General features: G+C 42.6%; 1 protein-coding gene across 1 annotated transcript; it reads left to right on the top strand.

Moving 5' to 3' along the window:
- Positions 1-12271: 12271 nt before the first annotated feature.
- RNF168 (ring finger protein 168) lies at positions 12272-23452 on the top strand. The gene is made up of 6 exons (XM_063442274.1): positions 12272-12654; positions 12863-12939; positions 13738-13917; positions 18725-18849; positions 19810-19861; positions 21891-23452. Exons 1-6 carry the CDS (start codon positions 12348-12350, stop codon positions 22806-22808), a joined length of 1659 nt encoding a protein of 552 aa, XP_063298344.1. The 5' UTR covers positions 12272-12347; the 3' UTR covers positions 22809-23452.
- Positions 23453-24172: the final 720 nt, after the last annotated feature.

Raw genomic sequence — 24172 nt, 5'->3', positions numbered from 1 at the left:
CGTTGCCCTGTTGAATTGATTTTGCTATAATATTATGTGTGAATTTTTTTTTTCAAATATTTAAATGCTGTTATATTTGGATTTGATCACTGCACATTATGTCTCATGATGGAAAAGTTTCTCCCTTGTGGGCATCTAGAGACCACATGCTCCAGAGTTTGATCACTCACTCTGTGTCGTATGTGTTAGTTTTGCAAATGATGTTAAAGGAAAACTACTGGCACCGGAATATGACCTCACACTGACCCCGATATCCCTGCAGATTGCACACAGGGGAGCAGCGAGGAATTGCAGGGAGATGATCAAAGCAGCCCCAGGCTGGGTGGACATAAATGAAAGTGAAAATGTTAATTTGTGAATTTATGTGTCTATCAATATGTGTGTGTGTGTGTGTGTCTGTTTTGGTACCTGCCCCCTTCCGATCGCTTGGGAAAGGTGTTTTTACTCCCCTTTCTTCCCACGCCGACCTGGTTTCACAGAGGTTTATCACTCCTCCATGGCTAAGATCATCTTTATGACCTCTCTTACGTCAATGCTTTCCTATAGGAAAGCTTTGGGGGGACATTGCGCATGTGCAGCAGAAGGCTGTGCTGTGCCAATCCGCATGTCCTTATTGAGTTACATTGAATCAATGCATCTTTATGGGGAACATTCAGTGCCTCCGGTGAACCTAGGTTTAGCATCTAGGAATCTCCTCCGACCAAGAACCTCTGTCCGCTTTCTACCCGCTTGCAGGGACCCTAGAACGCTTTATCCTCAGTCGCTGAAGCTTGACTGCAGTCCTTCTGGAGCTTTTCCACCTGACCAGGCTGCAGGTCTCCTTCCAAGCAGGTGTCGTCCCCTCTGCCTCATACACTGCAACCCTGCTTCCAGGCAGGTATTGTCCCCTCTGCCACTTCCACTGCAGTCCTTCTTCCAGGCAGATATCCACATCCCCCTGTTATAGCTCTTGTCTTTTAAAAAGACACTTGCGGCTCTCAGGCATAGCTCTCTTGCTTTATCCTAGGGCTAGAGGGATCCTGCAACAGGTCCAAAGACTCTGTCAATAGGATCCCTACAAAGTCACACAGGACACAAGTTACAAAAGGAACTGACAAGCAAAACTTTATTTTTCCCGGGACTAGCCCATATGATTATTACATAAAGATTGCTGGGACAATTCAATAAAAATACAAACAAAAATCAAATCATAGCAGACAACATACAGTAACTTATTATAACACAATTACATATTTATAAAGGGGTGGGGAAGACAATAATTAATAGAAAATATCTCTCCTGCCTGCAGAATTAGCAATATGCAAATCTACCCGAATATGCAACTTAAAGGGACTCTCCAGTGCCAGGAAAACAAACCGTTTTCCTGGCACTACAGGTCCCCTCTCCCTCCCACCTCCCATCCCAGGTTGCTGAGGGGCTTAAAACCCCTTCAGTGACTTAACTGTATCCAGCGCCGATGTCCCTCGGTGCTGGGTAATGCTTTGCCAACTCTCCTCCCCGCACGCGCCTAAAACCCCCTTATAGGAAAGCATTATTCAATGCTTTCCTATGGGGATTCCGGCAACGCTGAAAGTCCTCATGCATTGCGTGAGGACGTCCAGCATCTCTTAAAACACTAAAAGTGATTTAAGAACCCGGAAGCTCTGAGACAGCCACTAGAGGAGGACTTAACCCTGTTAGGCAATTAGTGCAGTTTATGGAAAAACTGCACTAATTACACTCGCAGGGTTAAGGGTAGTGGGAGCTGGCACCCAGACCACTCCAATGGGCAGGAGTGGTCTGGGTGCCTGGAGTGTCCCTTTAACCAGCCTTGCTATTCAGGTAGTGCATATTGCTGTTGCTACCAACAGAGGGCACTACACCGGCTACATAGACAACTCAAGCGAGTTGGTAGCAATCCTCAACAGTACAGGGTAGCAGGCAAAACATTTAACAGTATACACACACAATATTAACAAATACATTACATGCATCCTGCACCTATAATGGGTACAGGGTGACTAAAACATAAGAAAAGTCCAGCAACCTACATAAATGGTCTGTCTGAAGGTCCAGGTAATGGTGACTACCGTTACAGTAGGAATGTAAACACTGTCTCTTCTCTGGAAAGGTAGTGTTTACATTGAAAAGCCTGCAGTGACATGCTACAAACATCAGAACAACTACATTAGGCTGCAGTGGTTCTGGTGACTATAGCATCCCTTTAAGAATTGAATTTTTCTTGTTCAAAATTAAACTTTGTTAGTTTAAAAAAGACTGGCTCCTAACTTTTTTAGCTCGCTCCTAGAGTCCAAACAAATTTGTCAAGCCCTGCACTGTAGGCATCTAGACCACTTAATCTCATTGACGTGGTCTGGGTGCACTGTGTCTGTCGCCTTAACACTGCAATGTGTATATCGCAGGATTAAGCCTGTCTCTACTCTGTCTACCAGAGAGCCACTAGAGGAGCTTTATGGCCTTTCACGAAATCTGACTCCATGAGACAATGCTGGACATCCTCACGTTTTACATAAGCACATCCAGCGTCGTCAACTCCCCTATAGTAGAGTATTTCTAGACAAGCATTGTTGTAGAGAGTGCATATTTCAGGGATATAACAAATTTTATATTCTGAAGGGTCCCTTGGAGATGTAGGGTGGTCTGTTTTTGGCTGCAGCTAGACTAACTTGATAGTGCTCTTGAGTGATGTACTGAAGGTAACTTTTCTTTTAATTTTGTTCATTTATTTAGTTTGGGTTAATTTTAGTGCATTATTTATATACTTGGCCCAATAATTGTCCTTTAAATCTGCAAAGTGCATTCAGTGAAATGTGTTATCTAGAGCAAGCACTATTTCACTACTGCTAGGCAGGTGTTTGTGAATTATACACAGTGCGAGGAGCCATCTCCGGAAGGCATAGTCAGAAACACCTGCCACAGAAAACAAAATAGAGCATATTCTGACACATCTGTGTTAAGAGTTTTAATCTAGAAAATACAGCCTCCGCTTTAAAAAATAAAAAAAAATCCCACTCTCAAAGTCTGTAATGAGGCTATATGCCTGGTACGCCATGCGTGTGTAGTATAATCGTGAGAGAGTATCACAGACCGCCTGCATGTTAATGGAGTAGTAGTTCTTCATATTTAAGTACAGGTGAGAGACCCCAGCAAGTGCGATCACATACTAACATATCTTTCTACCCTCCATTATCATTGCTTTCTAACCTTTATGTGGCACCCTCTCCATCTGTCTTTCTCTTTACCCCCTTTTACATGCTCTCTATTTCTTTTTTTCTCTCCCACATTTATTTTATATTGTTCTCTATTATATGGTGCTGATCATGCTCTCTCTGTCTCCCTCTTTGCATTTACTCCCACCCTGAACTCTCATTGCACTTTTGTGCGTGCGTGTGTGTGTGTGTGTGTGTTTGGAATGAAGATCTCATCCAGGGATACTGATTCAGTATAGATCCAAGTTATCTTTTACCCTGTTCTGTTACAAACACCAGCAGTGCTATGTAGATATTCTGTGGATTGTCATAGGCCAGATCATAGGCGTGCGCACTGGGTGTGCCGGGTGTGCCTGGGCACACCCTAATCACACCTCTGTGCTGCACTGCCTCTGGGCAGACTGACATGTCGGGTCCTCGACCCAACACAGGAGGGAGCCCGGTGGCTTGCCCACAATGCCGCCGGGTGCGAGGCCCCTCCTGTCAGTCTGCCCTGACAGAGATTCAGCCTCAGTCTGATGCTCCGCCGGGAGTGAGCTGCAGACTGAGGTGTCTCGCGATATCCAACCTGTCAGAGCGTGGCCGCGGCAACGCTCTGACTGGAATTCATGAGACTCACCATGTGGTCTGCAGCTCAATCCCGGCAGAGCTGCAGACTGAAGAGAGAGGGCGCCCACTGGACCACCAGGGCAGGTATTTATAAACCCCCTTCTACCCAATGTCACTCACTGCCCCTGCACCCCCTTCTACCCTCTGTCACTCACTGCCCCTCCACCCCCCTTCTGCCCCCTGTCACTCACTGCCCCTCCACCCCCCTTCTGCCCCCTGTCACTCACTGCCCCTCCACCCCCCTTCTGCCCCCTGTCACTCACTGCCCCTCCAACCCCACCCTACCCCCTGTCACTCACTGCCCCTCCACCTCCTTTCTACCCCCTGTCACTCACTGCCCCTCTAACCCCCCGCAACTGCCCCTTACCCCTGTCACAGCCCTTCTACCCCCCCTATCCCCCGTCACTACCCCTCTACCCCCTGTCACTGCCTCTCCTTGCCCCCTAACCCCTGTCATTGCCCCTTCATGCCCCCTAACCCCTGTCACTGCCCCTCTACCCCCTATATCCCCTGTCACTACCCCCTGACACTGCCCCTCCACGCCCCTAACCCCCTGTCACTGCCCCTCCACCCCCCTGACACTGCCCCTCCACCCCCCCCAAACCCCTGTCACTGCCCCTCCACCCCCCTGACACTGCCCCTCCACCCCCCCAACCCCTGTCACTGCCCCTCCACCCCCTAACTCCTGTCACTGCCCCTCTACCCCCTATAGCTGCTCCTCTACCCAGTAACTGCTCCTCCCCCCACCCCTGTCACTGCCCCTCCACCCCCAACCCTGTCACTGCCCCTCCACCCCCCAACCCTGTAACTGCCCTCCACCCCCCTTCCCCCTGTCACTGCTCCTCTACCCCTGTCACTGATCCTCTACCCCTGTCATTGATCCTCTACCCTTGTCACTGCCCCTCCACCCCCCTTACCCTATGTCACTGCCCCTCCACCCCCCTTACCCTATGTCACTGCCCCTCCACCCCCCTTCCCCCTGTCACTGCCCATCTACCCCCTGTCACTGCCCCTCTTCCACCTGTCCCTGCCCCTCCACCCACTCTACCCCCTGTCACTGCTCTTTCCCCCACCCCTGTCACTGCTCCTTTCCCCCTAGCCCCTGTCAGTGCTCCTTCACACCCCCGGTCAAAGCCCCTCCACCCCCGCATCACCAGTCACAGCCACTCCACCCCCACGCACAAACACCCTGTCACAGCCCCTCTTCAAACACCCTGTCATCCCCACGCACACACATGGTCACCCCATACACTATCACTTTCATCCCCCACACGGCAACGCTCGATTCCATGTGGTGCCAGGAATCGCGAGGGAGCCTTAACCCGGCAGAGCTGCAGAGCTCCTCCCTGGATGCAGGTAAGAAACAAGGAGGGACACTACAGCCCACCCCTCACAATCATACACACTGCACCCCTCACACACACTGTATCCCTCGCAATCACACACACTGCACCCCTTACACGCTGCACCCCTCACAATCACACACTGCACCCCATGTATATTTGTATATATATATATATGTGTGTGTGTGTGTATATATGTATATATGTATATATATATATATATATATATATGTATATGTGTGTATGTATATATAAAAAATACATATACACGTGGCGTATGTTTGTGCTTTAGGGTGCACACCCTAATGCAATTGGCTGCGCACGCCTATGGGCCAGATAGTGAACAAATCTTAGGCACCATACCTCTTAATGACCATATGAGGACTTTATATTTCTGAGTTATTAAGTATGTTTTGTCATGGTCTATTGAGTGTCCATTATATTCCTCTTTTGGCTTGTAATGTTTACGTGGCATTTTATTATTTATTTATAAAATATTTTACCAGGAAGGATACATTAAGATTTCTCTCATTTATAAGCATGTCCTGGGTCCACAAAACATTGCATTGATACAATAGGGTACAATAAAATACAAAAACAATATTAATGTACAATATATACAAAATTTAACATAGAACATGTATGTTAATTGTTTTCTGGTTAGATATCTTCAGTAATGGGTACCTAGAGCAGAATTGGTCCATTATTATTATTTATTGAATCTGGGTGGAAGTAATAAGAGGGATATTGATAATTGGATCTAATTTAGTTAACCATGTCTTGGATATATTCCCTTTTTGACTGTTTTATTACTAGTGACACTTGTCACCAAAACAACTTTAGCTTAATAAAGCAGTTTTGGTGTGTATATATAATCTCTCAGCCGGTTAGGAGTTTTATATTACTTTGTTTATTCAGCTCTAGTCACACCTCCCTGCATGTGACTTGCACAGCCTTCCTAAACACTTCCTGTAAAGTAAGATCTAATGTTTAAACTTCTTTTATTGCATAATCTGTTTAATTTAGAATTTATTATCTCCTTCTGTTAATAGTTTGCTAGACTCTACAGATGTGATGAAAGTTAAATTTACAGAGCAGGAGATGAAAACTTTTAAAGTAAGTTAATATCCGATTGAAAACTAAACTAAATTTTTAATGCAGCCTGTGTGTGAATCACAGCCAGTGGAGGTGTGGCTAGGGCAGCATAAACAAGTTATTTAATTCACAAATGGCAGAGAATTTGGCAGAAGACTACAGAGGCATGATATATACACCCAAACTGCTTTGTGACCACAAAACAAACATATATTCCTGATCCTATAGTGATAAAAACACCATCTAGGACTATAACTATAGTACAATCTTACTTTTATTCCAGTCTGCTGCTGCCGGCTCTGCCCCTGATCTGCATGCTTGGCTGACATCAGAAGTGCTGATCTGTGCCAATCACAATGCTTTCACATAGGAAAGCATTGGAATGGCTGAGATTGTCAAGGAGGCAGATTAGGTACAAAGCCAGCACGAGCCAAACACAGCCCTGGCCAATCCGCATCCCCTCATAGAGATGCATTGGATCAATTCATCCCTATGAAAAAAAGTTCAGTATCTCTATGCAGAGGGTGGAGACACTGAATGTCAGATGAGGGAATACCTCCAGTATGTGGTATGCAGGCATTTTCATCTTCAGAGGAAGGTATGCTTTCTGATCCAGCTTTCATGGATAGTAAGAAAATCAAAGCTCTTATTAAAGCAGTTCGGAACATCCTTTATTTGAAGGATAAGAAAGAAAATAACGCCGGAAGTGATAACGTCGTTCCGCTATATTATTTGCGGTCCTAGTCTCCCCAAGTTCCTGGCAAAAATACTTGGCTTCTGTCAACAGAGCTTCTGGAGTTTGTTCCTGTTGTTGTGGTTAGGTATTGTCTTCATTTTCTTTCTGCTGCAGGTCAGTTGATTTCCTTTCCTTTCTCTTTTAATCCATTTATATTGTTAAAGTTTAGATAGGTGTTTTTTTTTTTTTTAGCTAGAAATATTATTTATTTTCTAGCTGCCTGATCTCATGGAGTCCCCAGACAACTCATCTACAAAAAGGTCACATTCTCTAGGTTCTGAGTAAGTCACTGGTATTTTATTTGCTATTTATATTCATACAGTTAAATATTTAAAAGCGTGCGCATTCCTCCTGTCCTAATATGGATTCTCAGTTCTGCTCATAGATCCTCCTACATGAAAAAGGACAAGACTCCTTTATGTGAAGCATATGATAAGGCTATTGCATATCCTGTTTAAAAGCAGCGGCAGGTCACAAAGAATCGGATCATGATGTTTTAGCCTATATCTGTCAAACTGTTACGGAGGGTAACAGAAAAACTAGGAAAAGACACAGATCTTTCAGTCCTGAATGGAACCCAGATTTGAGTTCAGATGAGGGAATACCTCCAGTATGTGGTATGCAGGCATTTTCATCTTCAGAGGAAGATATGCTTTCTGATCCAGCTTTCATGGATAGTAAGAAAATCAAAAGCTCTTGTTAAGGCAGTTCGGAACACCCTTGATTTGAAGGATAAGAAAGAAAAGCAACTGGCCTCTAGCAAACATTTTGAAGACTTTAGGAAAAAGAACCCAACTTTTCCATTTCACAAAATTTATTAAGGATCTGATTTAAGAAGGAAGACTGAGAAAAAAGTCTCCTTGCAAGGCCGGCTTTCTAAACTCTGTCCCTTTAAGCCTAGGGATTGTGCTCCTTGGGACTCTTTACCTCCTTACCAATTGTTGATGCAGGATCACTTCGAGATTCAATGGATAGAAGATTGGATTCCAACTTGTGTAAAGCCTATATTTCCTCTTGTTCTGAGCTTCGTCCTGCTGTGGCCTTGATATCTGTCTCTAGGGCTTTAAAGCAATGGTTGGAAGACCTTGAGGAGGCTATTTCCCATGGGGCCAAAAGATCTAGAATTTTGGATTCTTTAAAGAATTTCAGAATGGTCATTGAATTTACTTCTGATGCTTCTATTGATTGTCAGATCCCTGTCTAGAAGCATGGTCTTGTCGGTAGTCTCAAGACTAACATTGTGGCTCAGAAATTGATTTGCGGACTCCGCTTCTAAGAATAGCTTATGTGCCCTTCCCTATCAAGGGGATATGCTGTTTGTAAAACATTTGGATGAATACATCAAAAGGCCAGTGGAAGGGGGGGGGGGAACGCTTTTCTTCCTCAAGATAGAAGGCAAAAAAGATCCTTTCCACAAGACAGACGCTCCTTTCGTGATAAGTATTCCAGGGAAGGAATTTTACAGATTCCAATCATGGAAGGGTGGGTTCTCCTCTTTCAAAAATACTCGTGGGAGAGTACAGTACCAGGCAGTCTAAAGAATTCTGATGGGGCGCCAGTCCAGTCCGGGGGACATCGGGGCTCACAATATTCCAGACAAATGGGTCTTAAAAATTGTAAGTACAGGATATTTCCTGGAATTCTCCTACATTTCTTTACCTCGATTCTTGCAAACCAGAATACCTCAAGATCCAGTAAAGGCAAAAGCGCTCCATTCATTTGTGACCTCTCTCCTAGCAGATGGAGTAATTTGTCAAGTTCCTTCAGGAAAAAAAAAGATTGGGGTATTACTCAAAGCTTTTTCTAACCCTGAAAGCATCTGGGGAATGGAGGCCAATTTTAGACCTTCACGATCTCAACGAAGAATTGTTTGTCAAAACATTCAACATGGAATCCATCCGTTCCATCATCAAAGTGGTCTCTCCAGGGGATTGGATGACCTTCGGGATGCCTACTTTCATATACCGATCACCATTGCTCACCAGAAATTCCTCATTTACAGTAAATCAGCAGTATTACCAATTCCAGGCTCTTCCATTCGGACTAAGCAGTGTTCCTAGAAAGGGTAGGAGGAGGCGTCTCTCTTTTATTGTTTTAATTCGGTGCTCCTGTCCAGTTTGGAAGGGGGCTAAGCTATACCCATCTGTAGTGCTGTCATGGCATACATCCAGGAAAATAAATATCAGTGAGTATGAAGTAAATTTTCTATTGTTTACTGCAAAAATTCTGAAGGTAATGGTTATACTCACCGGAACAAGTACAGTAAGCTGTAGTTGTTCTGGTGACTATTGTGTCCCTTTAAAGTTATTTCTTTATCTCCAGATCTATTCCATTGATGAGGTATGACCGGTTTTGTATGTGCAGTTGTTTAAAACTCTATACAAAAATAGTGACATTTAAAGTGCAATTTATGTAGTTCTTCATTTAACTCCATTATTCACTAACATTATGCTACAGTAGCCATGTGGTAATAACAGTTGGTGAGTTTTTTTTTCAAACCATTTGTTTTGCCCTAGGTTTGCCCTTCAGATTTAATTCATTAACATTTTTGAAGTTTAGTAAAAACCCTGTATAGAGTATGGCTGTCCCTATTTTAATGTGACTTCTGGGGTTGATTCAGTAAGCTCATAATTGAATCATATTCCAATACAAGTTCCTATAGTTATTTTTAGCCTACATTCTGGTAACCGAATTCACACTTTAGTGAATAGCCCTGTGCAGTTAGCGCGTGGCTATGCACAGGAATTAAGTGGCTGTCGGGCTGTGGCAGGCCGTGCAGCAATCTTGGCGGGATGTTTGGTTGCCCTGGCGATAGTCGTTCACACGGTCGCGCTCTGCCCGTGGCGGGCCATTACTGATGACGCCACGCGCCATGCGCTGTGATTGGCTGTCTGTGGAGACAGTGTTCAGTGTTCGCGGGTGAAGTTTTGGCGCCTTCCAGGTGACCACGGATCTGACGGACGAAAGCGCTGGGCATTGTAGTCGGATTACATCCGCGGGCTCCGAGCCTCTAGGTCGGTCAGCTAGTCACGTGTCGTGAGTGGGTGGGTAGGTGTGGCAGCTGTCAGGACATGTTCAGACAGAGAGCCTGCTTTATCTCCCATGTGGGCTAACGCTATGGACACCCTGTGAGGACACCCGGCTGGCAGTGAGCTCCTAGGTCTGCCTTATACACTGCTCCTAAATACCAGGAATCACAGTAACTTAATCTCAGGCTCCCCACATCGAACATGTTCCTGGTAAGGTCACTACAATGGCTGATGGCTGTAATCTATCATAAGCGGTTACATGATAATCCTGAAGGAACTGCTCTCAGCAGATTGTTTAATGTTCACCTTTTAGTTCTGTGGATGTTATTTGCCCTCTCTTTCCTCCCCATTTATGAGGTATCCAAAATATAAGCATCTATGCCCATTGCATAGTTTAAAAACAATTCTGCATTCCTTTGAATTGCTTTTGAATGTTTCCTAAATATCTGACTGTATTGGAATTGAAAGAAAAAAAAAATCTGATGTGGATTTTAAAGACGCTGAACGTACTCCTGCTAAGCGTGAGTCATTTCATGGAGTCAAACTTCGTGAAAAAGCAGGAAGGGCTTCTGAGAAAGCCACTAGTGGCAGTTTTAGCACTGCAATGTAAAACATTGCAATTTCTCTGAAACTGCAATGTTTTACATAGCATGGCTAAGGGGGATAGGGACAATGCACCGAAACCACTTAAATGAGATGGAGTGGTCTCGATGCCTCTAGTGCCCTTTTTAATTTAAATTCCTCTGCACTCATAAGATATGGGAAAAACTAAAGACTACTACTTATCGTTGTGATGCATCTTTTATTGTAATGTGTGGTAGGTGCATATGACATCTCATTGCACAAGTGTGAGATCTTTGGATGATCCAACAGGCATATGTTGTGCTAGGAGATGAAAAGAAATTGTGACATTGAACACTGCAAATATTTTGAGATTATGAATTTTGCCTGGAAAGGTGAGAATTACTTACCTGAACCTGTCATTCACTGGTGTTGCCATCTTCTTTCTGGCCTGTTCTCTTCTACTGTCAGGAGCTGTTACTTACCTTTCCAGCAGCTCCCTGTCTAAATCTCGCGAGACCTGCAGCTGTCAGAGCATTGCCACGGGTTCCCATGGCAACGCTCCGCGCGGCACACATGCCGCCAGATTTACACAGGAGCTGCTGGAAAGGTAAGTAAACGCTTGCTGCCGGCCCCCACTGCACATCCATGCCACCTGACCACCATCCTGGCCAGGTAACAAGCAGGGAGGGGGGGCAAAAAATTAAAATAAAAACATATAAACATTAAAAATTAAAATAAAAAATGCCTTTCTCCCCCACCCATTTTACACAAATCACATCCCTTCAGGAACACACACTCTGCATTATATATACACACTCTGTTTATATAATGCGGTGTGTGTGTGTGTGTGTGTATATATATATATATATATATATATATATATATTAGCGTAATGCGTAGTATGTGTATATATAATGTACACACTTCATTATATATACACTATACGCACACTGCATTCACTATACGCACACTACACAAACAGTCACTGCATTCATTATATGCACAAATACACACACCTCCCCTGTCTAAACACACTGCATGTGGCATGTATATTTGTGTATTTACCTTTTAGAAATTTTTTTTTTTCAAAATGGTAAATGCACAGAATATCGGCAAGTTATCTATCGGCCTGAAAGTTCACAGATTATCTGTATCGGCTCTAAAAAAAATCAATATTGGTCGATCCCTAGCACAACCAGGCAGGCAGACGGGGCTGGCCGGGCGTTTGCGGTGCCGGCCGGGTCTGGCCCGGCCGGGTGCGGCAGGGGCAGGCAGGGCCGGCAGCGCAGCCAGCCAGATATACGCACGCGCGCAGACAGTCACACTCGGCACCTTCAGCTCCGCCCCGCAGCATGGGAAGCTTCGCCCCCTGCCACAAATTTTATTTTTTATTTTTAAATTCTGGCTGGCCATGTGCGAGCTGTGTCAGCACATGGCGCCCCCTGCTCCATTGCACCTTGTGCGGCCGCACAGCTCGCACACCCGTAAGGCCGGCCCTGCGGGTATTTTATAAAAGTTTTATCTTTATGAAACTCATTTTGCAGAGGAGGGGGAATGACTCTTTAAGTAACATTTGAATGTTAAACCGGTAAAATGCTAAATGCAGTTATTGGAATTCTAATTGGCATATACAAGATATACTGAATAACAGTAACATTTGTTTTTCTATGATATTTTTAGCTGAAGATGTGACTCCTTCATTGGTCTGTTGCACCTCTGGATTACAGTGGATGAGAAGAACTGTTTAAGTTTCTTCGTTAGGATGCCACGAAAAGAGAACCCTCCTTTGACATGGTCAGAATGTGTGTGCACAATCTGCCAGGAAATCCTCCTGGAGCCAGTAACTCTGCCATGCAATCACACCCTGTGCAACCCTTGTTTCCAGTTAACAGTGGAAAAAGCAAGCCTGTCTTGCCCTTTTTGCCGAAAACGTGTTTCAACTTGGGCTCGTTACCATGCTCGTTCTGGAACATTGGTCAATAAAAATCTGTGGTTGAGAATTCAGAGTCAGTATCCAGAGGAGTGCAAACGGCGTGCTTCTGGTCAGGAGACTGAGGACATGGAAGATGGTAAGCTTGTTTAGACCCCTGTTTCATTACTGTTATAACTGGCTCCTTCACTAAAGTAGGCCATTTTTTTAAATTAATTTTTTTGATGCATAATGATTTACAGTTGTCTGGTGTGCTATGTTTATTTTTCATATTCCTGATCACTTTATCAAGATATGTAATGAAAGAACTGTGTATAGTTAATCCTTTGTTACTTTTGATTTCTTAGAGTCTGTGACCTTCCCTTCTCGACTCCTATGCAAACCAGGGGAAATCAGGCAAGAGTATGAAGCAGAGATCAGCAAGGTGGGATCTTACTTTGCTTGAAACATGCATTAACATGCCTCCAATTTAAGAGTGTATGGGTTCATAGGCATAGTAAGGCCACCAGAGGCAAGTACCTTGTGGAAAAAAAAATAATAATCCACATTTCTTTCTCCTCTCTCTGTCCCCTTTTTTTCCCTCCTTGCCTCGTACCATTTGCGAGTGGCCAGCCAGGATGCAGACTGTGCATAATCTCCCTCACAGCCCAGTCTCTGTGTGTGGAAGTCCAGGTCTATGATATAAGATATATCCCTGCCCCCTTTAATATACGGCATCACAAGAAGTAGTTTGCTACAAGGGGTATGTTTCCTGAAGATATGCAGCTGAAAGGCAGTGCACAATGCTACAGGTAGTTCTCGAATACCCTGTGTCACCCGAGGACAAGCTTTTGCTGCACCACTGTATTGGTTTTTCAGTCCGCTTTTAGTAGCTTCCATGACTTTTTAAAAACTTTTATTTATATATATATATATATATATATCTCATTCTTTTAGAAAAAGCTAATTTGAAATTACTGTAGATGAATGATTTTCCCAAAATTGTGTGAATGTTGACATTGTTCATCTGTACGTTTTGTATGTGCTTTGCATCAGGGAAATGCATTTATCTCACTGTATCACAGTGAAGGTTTAGTTTAGGACACGACTAAAGTGAATACACCCTAGATTTATTTAAAAAAAAAAAAAAAAAATTAAAATATAGAGCAGTGAAGTTGTTCGATGATGGTTTACTTTAAATTGGCTTCTTTAAATTCTATCTGTAACCATGTGACTTCATCAGATCGAAGCTGAGCGCCTGGCCAAGGAAGAGGCAGAGAAGAAAGCAAGTGAAGAGTACATTCAGAAGCTGCTAGAAGAGGAACAAGAGCAGCAGACACGTCAAACAGAAGTAATTCGCAGGGAAATGGAGGAGCAGTTAAGACAAGATGAGGAGCTAGCTCGATCACTTAGTAACGATCTAGTAAGTTTAGAATTCCTTTTCTATATTTTACATTACACGCGCCCATGCTCTGGAATCAGGCATACAAAATTTTGTATTACAAGCACATTTTCTATCACATACCCTGCTGTATAATCCCTAATTGTGTTAATCAAAACATAAACCAAACTGTTTGTTTATTTCTGGAGTTAGATATAAGCTTGCTTGCTTTGTGATTACGCACTTAAAGGACCACTCTAGGTACCCAGACCACTCCAGTTTAATGAAGTGGTCTGGGTGCCAGGTCCAGCTAGGGTTAACCCATTTTTTTTTTTTTTTTTAATTCTTTATTTTTCTTGTGCATAGTTTAACAACGAGCGTGTAGAGCCACAACAGCGTTTACAAGCCTTTCCATAGCATTACAAAGCGTGGCAGGTTAGACGGCACTTTTTTTTTATTTTTACTACATGAAAATATCATACGATTAGACATCATGGTTGTAGTATAACTTGCTAGGCTAAACATGCATATAACAGAACTAATTGCTCTTTAGGTGATGCGTGTGTGTCTTAGCTGTATTGTGACATATAGGCTTTAGGAGCCCAGTGATTAAGTTAACTAGATATGTTAGCAGAAAGAAAATATAATGAGAAAGATTACAAGAGAAACATGCATAACTTTGTGTAGGTAAAACATTGTGATGCTGTCACTGCCTGTGGATGAGACGTTGATGTGTTATACTGCTAAACAGAATGCAGGCTGGAGTTAAACATAATAATAGTAGCTGACTTATGTGGTATGCCTGTTCTCTTGACTGCCTGAGCTATACATGAGGACATTCTATGTAATAACGACAGGCCTGAGTAGCTTAAAAACAGAGTAGGTAAAGCATGAAGATTCAAGACATTTTAGAATTCGGTTTGTCTATATGATACACAGCGCAAATATACTGGTGTATGACATGGGAGGCTTAGTTCAGTGCTAAAATAATGCAAAAAGGTGATGAGAAACAAACAGATAAAAAATAAAAATCGACATAGGCATTACAAGCAAGAGCAGAACACATGCCCCTCCGGTTTGCACTCGTCGGCACACTCCCGCCGCTGACTTGTGTGCAGGAAGCGATGGCAGGGCTCCGGCAAGTAGGAGAGTCCAGTGAGTGCCGCTCCGTCAGTTTGAGCCCTGATCCTGTGCCCGGAGATCCTGGTCGGGGTGATCCATCCAGGCGTTGGGCTGCAGTGTGAGGCACATCCTCGCAGGTCTCAATGCCCAGGAAGGTAGCTGTAGGGGACCGGACCCAATCGCCTGGTACAATTGCTCGGGCTGCAACTTCCTCTGCTGGTGTGGCAAGACAGTCCAGGGGTGGGTGCACCAGCCAGCTCATAGCAGTGTTGTGGTTCCTGTCTGCTGGTAGTCAGCTTTTCCAGTACAGACCGTGAGGCAGCCATTTTGTCTGGAAAGTGCGGGTGTTTGAGAGCAGGCTAAGGTCAGTGGGATCTGTTCCAGATGGGGTCAGATCTCCATTGTGGGCCGGGATAACCCCCCCGGCCCATGGGGGGGGGGAGCGGGGCCTGTGAGGAGTGTCACAGGGTTGCTGTGTAGCTGCTAGATTAACGAACAGGGCGGCGGCCGTCCACCCTGCTTCTCTCCCGTTTAGGCCGCAGGCTCCAAAGTTTCGTGTAGCCCTCAGGGTCCCCAAAACTCCCGATCTTGGGGTCTGCGGTAGTGCCCACAGCTCCCTGCTCACTTTGCAGTACTTCCAGGCTGAAATCAGAGCCATGTGTGCCATAGTTTTCAGCCCAAACAGCCAGATTTGGCAGGAGCCTCTCCCGCATGCGACCGGTCAGCACGGCGGTCAGGCCCCGCCCCCCCCATTAACCCATTTTTTAATAAACATAGCAGTTTCAGAGAAACTGCTATGTTTATTAATGGGTTAAGCCTTCCCCCAAATCCTCTAGTGGCTGTCTCATTGACAGCCGCTAGAGGCGCTTGCGTGATTCTCACTGTGAAAATCACAGTGAGAGCACGCAAGCGTCCATAGGAAAGCATTGTAAATGCGCATTCAGCCGACGGGGCGGAGAGGAGGAGGAGAGCTCCCCGCCCAGCGCTGGAAAAAGGTAAGTTTTACCCCTTTTCCCCTTTCCAGAGCCGGGCGGGAGGGGGACCCTGAGGGTGGGGGCACCCTCAGGGCACTCTAGTGCCAGGAAAACAAGTGTTTTCCTGGCACTAGAGTGGTCCTTTAAGAGTTCACAAATGGTCAATTGTGCAATTACAGAAATAACCTATACCATTAGCATGTCAGAGGGCTCCAACCAAATGGGGCAGTTAAGAACCAAAATGACATTCAGACCTGCTATACCTAATACAACAAACCCACATGATCTTTTTTGCCTTGCTAATGAATTGCAGCTGGTACCACAGTGAGCAAGAAATCTAGTTACACGTTTCAGATTTAAAGTGTTATTCACTAAACTCCAAATCTTGTCCTGAAGCACAAAATTTGGTGAAAATAGTCTAATTCCCATCGGAAAGGCAATTCTCGTATTCTATATATCTGTTGGAATCTGGTTAGCCTGGCCGAATCTGCACCAATCGCCTGGATGCATTCAGTCTCTGGTTTAAAGGGACACTCCAGGCACCCAGACCACTTCTGTCCATTGGAGTGGTCTGGGTGCCAACTCCCACTACCCATAATCCTGCAAGTGTATTTATTGCAGTTTTTTTATAAACTGCAATAATTACCTTGCAGGGTTAACTCCACCTCTAGTGGCTGTCTACTAGACGGCACTTCCTGCTCTATAGCACAGAAAACCTATGCTAGAGCGTCGCTGGACGTCCTCACACTGTGTGAGGACCTCCAGCGTCGCTCAATTCCTCATAGGAAAGCATTGAAAATCATTTTCAATGCTTTCCTATGGGGAGCTCTTACCTGAGGGACATCGGCAGGGTTTCAGGTAAGTGACCTGAAGGGGTTTTCACCCCTTCAGCTACCGGGGGATGGGTGGTGGGAGGGAGAGGGGACCTGTAGTGCCAGGAAAAAGGATTGTTTTCCTGGCACTGGGGTTTCCCTTTAAAATACCTGCTTTTTGCATGCAAACCCTTATACAAAGTACAAGATCCAGAATATTTACAAAGAACCGCTCTAAAAAACCTGGTCAAGTTAATGTGGTAAAATGCACACGCATTAATTATCGTTCAATGGATAGTAGTCAGCGGACAAATAGGTTAAAAAAAATTAAACATACTTAATAGAAACATAGAATGTGACGGCAGATAAGAACAGTTTGGCCCATCTAGTCTGACCAGTTTTCTAAATAGAGAACAGAGTGGATAGGGCAAGCCAGATATAGGATTGGTACACATATAAAGGGGGCTAACCCTAAATGGAAACTATATAAATATGTTGAGGAAAAGTAGTGTACCAAGGAAGGGACTGGGATAAGTATCAAATACAGAAGAAAACTTAATAGATCCAGACAAGGAAAAATATCACATATAGAAAATAAGAACTTTATTATTGGGGAAAAAAGAACTATTAAAATTGCCCAAAGGCAAATACAATGGTGCTTGTGTACTATGAACAAAACAAAAGGGAAAAAATTGAAATGATAGATAAAGAATAGGCATACGACAGGTCAAAATAAATAGTCACCACCTAGTATGATTGCGCTATATATGGTATTAATAAATCCCATCGTACTAACTATTGCGGGATCAAGGTAAAGCGTATCACCAACGTAGAGGGTATAAATCTATGCACACGTCTGTGCCAAGATTATTTACAAAAATATCTCAGTGGGCTGATACGAAAGGGAATAGTCCTTAGTACCAAGATCGGCACAAAATGGATGTAGCAGAGTAATATCCAGCTAAATATTAACAGTAAGTATAACTCCCATCAATAGCAAACCTAAGTATGAAGGTAAAGCTCCCTGCCTATAACTGTTAAGTGTCTAAAAAGTTAAAATAGATACTGGAGCGTGGTGTATAATAAGGTAATGTACGGCTAGATACTGACATAGAACCAAACTCCCATCAATGGGAGGCGTTGGCATAAGGATGAGACTAGCTGCCTATTACGATGAGGAACCAAAAATGTCTAAATAGAAGATAGTAATGAGTGTGGTAATAAAGTAAGCCTTCCAATGATATATGTTGAAGGATAGTTAGACAATAATAGTCAAACAGGCCTTCGAGGGCACCTATGGCTGTAATAGTACTGAGTGCAGAGGGAGGGTAACGGAGCTGTGGATGTTAAATCGCTTTGCAAGGTAGTGTACCGGCTCTCAGTCAAATACCTTCGTACCAGAATGAGCGTTAAATTATTGATCTGCTATATACAAAGTTGCATTGATAAGCTTGTTTCGCCATAACGTTGAAAAATTCTATGATCGAAATACCTTGCACTAAAGTAGCCTTCCTAACTTCTTCCCCCTGTGCCTTTGAGGGCACCTAGAGCCATTTACGTTCTATGCTATTTACACATGATACCTTGCAAAGCTAAGTGGCTAGAGCATGCTAGAAAGCCAAATGGCTAATAACAACAACAAAAAAATTAAACAAACGTGCTGTCATATGGTAACTGAAGACAGCACTAAATTGACCCCTAATCACAAGCATAATGCTGAAATTCCACTTTATTGGTGTATAGGAATCTATCCATCCCTAGAGTGCAATGAGGGGTTGGAAGTGCTGGCAGTACGATTTAAAGTCCCTTTTCCTTTTCGTTATAATAAACTGAGATGCTGTAACTTTTTTTTTTTTTTTATGTATGTTGCAGGAGTTTTAATACTCTGTGTATATAATTGTATGTGCACCTCATGAACAGAACATTATTTTTCTCCTCTAGAATGCATCCAGTACCTCATCTGTTGTGTGTCTAGAGAGGTCACCTGTAGTTCACAAGAAGGCAAAACCTTCCAAATCCTGCAGAAATTCAAAAGTGAAGCAGAGTCAGTCAGCAGACATTGAAAGGTGTGTAAATACTGGTAACCTTACTTAGGCATAGATCAAAATTTAACAGGCCATTGGAACTGGCTGAAGACTGCCTTCTAATGCTTAGTGACTCGCACACAGTCTTGTGCGAAACAGGTTATTGAATGGCTGGGTTAAACAATGCTCATGCACTAGGATTACCTAATGCTTGTCAATGTAGTTCCCATATTGTTCTGAGATGCGGAATGAAAATTGCTGAAAGGGGGTTTTGGTGGTTGAAATACTTTCTGTCAATGAAACTTTAAAATGCAAAGAATGGTGTTTGCCTATAGTTAAGCTATGTTTAAAGGTACACCCTGGACACTAAAACCAATTTAATGTGATTTGATAAATATTTTTGCATACTTAAATATGGATAGTTTTTTCAAAAATAAAATGTATTTTGTAGCTTTCTGCACTACAAGAAGGCCTCCTCTTGTAACATGCATCCTGCCTTGCACCTGTACCTATGCAGCTCTGCCACTAAAAACACTGAACTCCGCTGCAGGAAAACCAGAAGTCAGTATGACAGAGGGCACACATGCAGTAGGCATATCTATCCATATCTGTATACCACCCTCTGTCTTTCCTTTCTGAGTTTATGCTTACTAGTGCTGCTTTAGTACTCATGAGTAAGATTTTTTTTTAATTTTTTTTTATTATTAAACCCTATCCCTCTACGTCTCACCTCCCATTATTTGTGAGTTAAGGAGAGGTGAGGCACGACATTCGGAGCTGAACATTCTGGTGGGCTTCCAGCACTAAAAAGGGAGAGGGGATAATATCCACATTGAGCAGGGGTCTGTGATCCCTGTCGTTGGAGAGTCAGATAAAACAATGAATAGCTCTTAGAAACCTGGCACACCGCATGCAAAACTAATTTTATAGAATTAAAACTACATTATTCTACTCCTAAGTATAAGTGCTTTAAGTGAATCACATTTATTTTACCCATTGTAGGTTTCTGTCACCAAAGCATATGAGAGATGAAGTTAAGAGTGCTGATCCTCCGGTAATATGAAATATTCTTTTTTGGTTTATTTGAATTTTCCAGTGAAATACAAATGAATGAGGTACAATATAAGCCATGTAAGCCATGTAGAACAAATAAATCATATTGGAACAAGGTTTGTATTGATATTTTCAGTAAATACATCAATGCTGACTGTTAATGATGTATTGGTTTAAATGATTTCCTTTTTAAAATCATATTAGTTGCCTTATTTCAAATGTAGCTGTGACAAACTGCCATTTGCCATTGGGCATTGGAGAGGACTGATTGCTAGCCTCCTGCCCTGCGACTATGGCCCTGGGATGTATTGCCCTATAAGAACTGTATTTGGGCATAATGGATTTTTATTCTACTGTTTCTGGCCCTTTAACTGTGTTGTACAAATAAAGGGTTTGTACTTTTTAAAACTGGCACTTCGGATGCCATCGAAGTGGCCGCCATTCGACAAATGAACACATGGCGGCGGCCATTTTAACTTATTCGAACGCGGTCAGCGTTGTGTGCAGCCAAATCTATGGAACTGTTTTCGGCTACCCAATTGCACGAACACCGCTGGCCCGTACCTTCTACATTACTTCGACACCGCGGCTGGAGACTAAGTCCCGTTCGAAGATTCGAATGGGACTTAGTCATTTTCTCTGTGTAAAATAGACCGACCGCACAGCCCAAATCCATGGAACTATTTTGGGCATGAAAATGTGCTTGCGGTCGGTCAAAAGTGACTTATACCTATCTCCTGAACGGATTTGAATGATTTTAGGGTATGTTTGTATTTGGAATGTGCTGATTAATAATATGTAACTTTTATTAATATTGGATGTATGGTTTTAGAGTTATGAAAGTTGGGTAAAAAGTATGTTTTACACTGTACGGATAATTGGGTTACTTCTCAGGCTAAGGGGAGGAGATGTGTGGGATGTAACTAACCATTGTGTGATTGGGTAATGTATAATTGTATGTGGGCGTCTCCCTTGCATGGGAGAATTGCATAAATCAGAGTGTGTGCCATTAAACCAGAGTTCTGCTTGACCCTCAAACGAAGTTTCGTCTCGTTATTGGGGGAATTGGATGGTATGCTGATTGCCAGGAGTGTAAGCTGATTGTATGCTTTTCCTGTTCAGCTGTTTACAGCATTCGTATGCTTCTCCGGTTTGGTGGTTGTGGTGTCTGCTGCAGTGCTTGGAGTCCTCAGGAAGCACTAGGAGCATCCTTCAACGGAGGTACCCAGTCGGGGTGCCCGTCGATCCATTACAGTAGCCAAATTAAATGAATGGTTGTGAACACAGGTCTCCTACAGTGCCTGCTGGAAGATTTGCAGGGGAGCTTGTAGGCATATAAAATTGATCATCTGTTTTTTTACAGTACATATATTAAAGGGACACTATAGTCAACAAAACAACTTTAGCTTAATGAAGCCGTTTTGATGTATATATCATCCCTCTGAAGTTTCACTGCTCAATTAACTGCCATTTAGGAGTTAAATCACGTTTTCTGTTTATGCAACTCTAACCACACCTCCATTGGCTGTTACTCACAAAGCCTGCATGAAAACAAAATGGTTTCATGTTCAATCAGATGTAACCTTTACAAAAAGTTTATCTCCTGCTCTGTAAATTGAATTTTAATTGCATACAGGAGACTCCTGCAGGGTCTAGCAAACTATTAACAGAGCAGGCCATAAGAAATTCTCAATTAAACAGAATTTGCAATAAAGGAAGTGTAAACATTAGAGCACTCCTTACAGTAAGTGCTTAAGAAGGGTGTGTAAGTCACATGCATGGAGGTGTGTCCAGGGCTGTATAAACAAAGTGATTTAATTTCAAAATGGCAGAAAATTGAGCTGTGAGACTGCAGTGGCATCATCTATACACCAAAACTGCCTCATTAAGCTAAAGTTGTTTTGGTGACTAGTGTCCCTTTAATAGTAGTGTATTTAGTATCAATGTTTCTTAAACCATTTCAATATTGAGAACTTTTTTTTTTTTTGAGTAACTTTGCTTTTTTTTTTTTTTTTTTTTTTTCCCAACAGATCATCAGCCCTTACATTGAAAGGAGCATAACTGTATTTGAAGAGGATGCAAATGAAATGCCTACACTCTCACCTCAAGTTACCTTGTCTGCCCAGAAGCACTTGTATCGGGCTCCTACTGAAGAGCAAGTGCTTCATTTAGAGGTATCCTCTATATTGGAACGTCACAATGAAAGCCAACAAACTAGTGAAGTTATCAAAAATCTGTGCCTTGATGAATGCTATACTCCCTGTGCAAGAGTAAATGTGGATAATATCAGACAAAGGTTAGGAAGTTCCAACTCTGAAACTGTAGATTTCTGTCCAACTTCTGTTTCAAAATCTGATAAGAGCAACATAGCACACAGCTTTTCTGGATGGAACTCTACCACCAGCACACCAAAACAGCAGCTTAAAAAAAGAAAGTGTGATGAATGTTCTATTGATCCATCTGAACACTTGGAGGACTGCGGGAAAGGCAAGCGTAAGAGAATGCCCAACATTGGGAGCTACACAGATACTGGTTGCCATGTACTGGAACGAGATGAGAAGCTGTTTGATTTGAGGCAGCAGGAGGAACAGGACAGGTTGCTAGCCCTACAGTTGCAAAAGGACCTGGACAAGGAAATGAAACAGGTGATCAGGCACAAAGGTTCTCCTGATGAGTACCATCTACGTCCCAAGCAAAGGAATGAAAAGCAGGAATATCAGGAATCAACACCTCTTAAACCTGAACCAAAGACTATAACCCAGCCAAAATCTGGTAAGGGAAAAGGTGTGAGTAGCCCAGATGAAAACAAAAAACATCAGGGGAAAATATTGATATCCCCAAAGGTTAAGGAAAAACAGGCTCCTGAAAAAGTGAAAATTCTATGGCCACACAACAAGCAGCAGACTATACTTGAACTATTTCAAAAGTCTGCAAGTAAAATAAATTGACTTGCTAGCTGCAGTCATGCCCTGTTAAGTATTGTGGTTTGCAACTGATACTGCTTCATAAATATATTCTATTACTGTGTAATGTCTTGATCGCATACCATATCAGTCACTGTAGTAAATACTACATGGAAACATAGCAGAGTAAGGCAGACCACTACTAAATTGAAAGCTATGGAGTTCAAAAGTAATAAAGTGTGACTTCTTTCACAACTGCACATGTGTGACTGAACAGTTGGGTTTCAAAAGTATGTTCTGTTTTACACCAAAAATATATTGTTTGCCGGCAGAATGCTTAATCCTTAAACTTTTGGCACTAAACGAGGCCTTTGCATGGTTTAGGTTTTTATCTGAACATGAAGGGTTTTTTTTTGGTGGTTGTTTTCCATTATGAGTTTGAAAGTTGGGCATATTATTGGCTTATTGTAAACTTGCAGAACAATAACACTGCTACTTTATTCACTTTTAATAGTAGTAAAGTGGGCCTTTTTGCTAGTAAACCTTTTTGCAAACTAATAGATGTTCTTTCTCCTCATAGCAAACAGTATGGTCTACATCCTGACAAACTATAATGAAAGCAGACAACCCCTATTTTTTTTATTTTTATTTTGTTTAGTTTGGGTCTCACTGCTGTATAAACTACTAAATAAGGCAAATACTAAAATAACATAAGGGCAGTGGGGAGTCAATCTGCACATTACTGAGCCAATGTAATAAACCGAAAATACATCTGCAGGCAAAAATAATAAATTAAATGCTAGTTTTACACTTTTTATAAAGCTTCTTTATTTAATGCAATAATCTTCAGTGTCCTATAGAAAGTATCTGGAAGCAATATTACAAAAACATGTTAATGCGCAGTGGGAGAATACATTTGCTCAAATCGTTACAAAATCATATTTGATGGAAAAGGTCAAAATACAGCATGCTTCGACCAAGTGTAATGCCCAGGGAATTAAACTCTTGCAAACCACACAAATATACACACAGTGGTAAGATCCCGACTTTGGTATTTGTATACTCTGTCTCTTGAACCTACGTGTTTAAAATGATTAAGTGCATGAGCTAATGCCAGTCTAGATAGAGCTTTTGTGTATGAATCCAAAAGTAGCATTAAAAATGTGAGGCATGTCCCTTATAGATTATGGTTTTAAATAAAGTGTAAAACTGGAAATTTGTATTTTATATTAACTTGTATATAGAGCGCCTCCTGCTGATGTGTTTTTGTCTCACTACTGTATATGAATATAATATAAGAATAAATCCATTAATTTAGTAACAATAGGATTTTAAAGTAATACTATAATGTCAGAAATACAAATGTGTATTCCTGACCCATAGTGTTAAAAAATGCAGTTTAGGCCCCT

The sequence above is a fragment of the Pelobates fuscus genome, chromosome 2, assembly GCF_036172605.1.
Source record: "Pelobates fuscus isolate aPelFus1 chromosome 2, aPelFus1.pri, whole genome shotgun sequence".
Lineage (NCBI taxonomy): Eukaryota > Metazoa > Chordata > Amphibia > Anura > Pelobatidae > Pelobates > Pelobates fuscus.
Note: the sequence above shows the minus strand (reverse complement) of the source record. Positions and strands in the feature narration are given on the sequence as shown.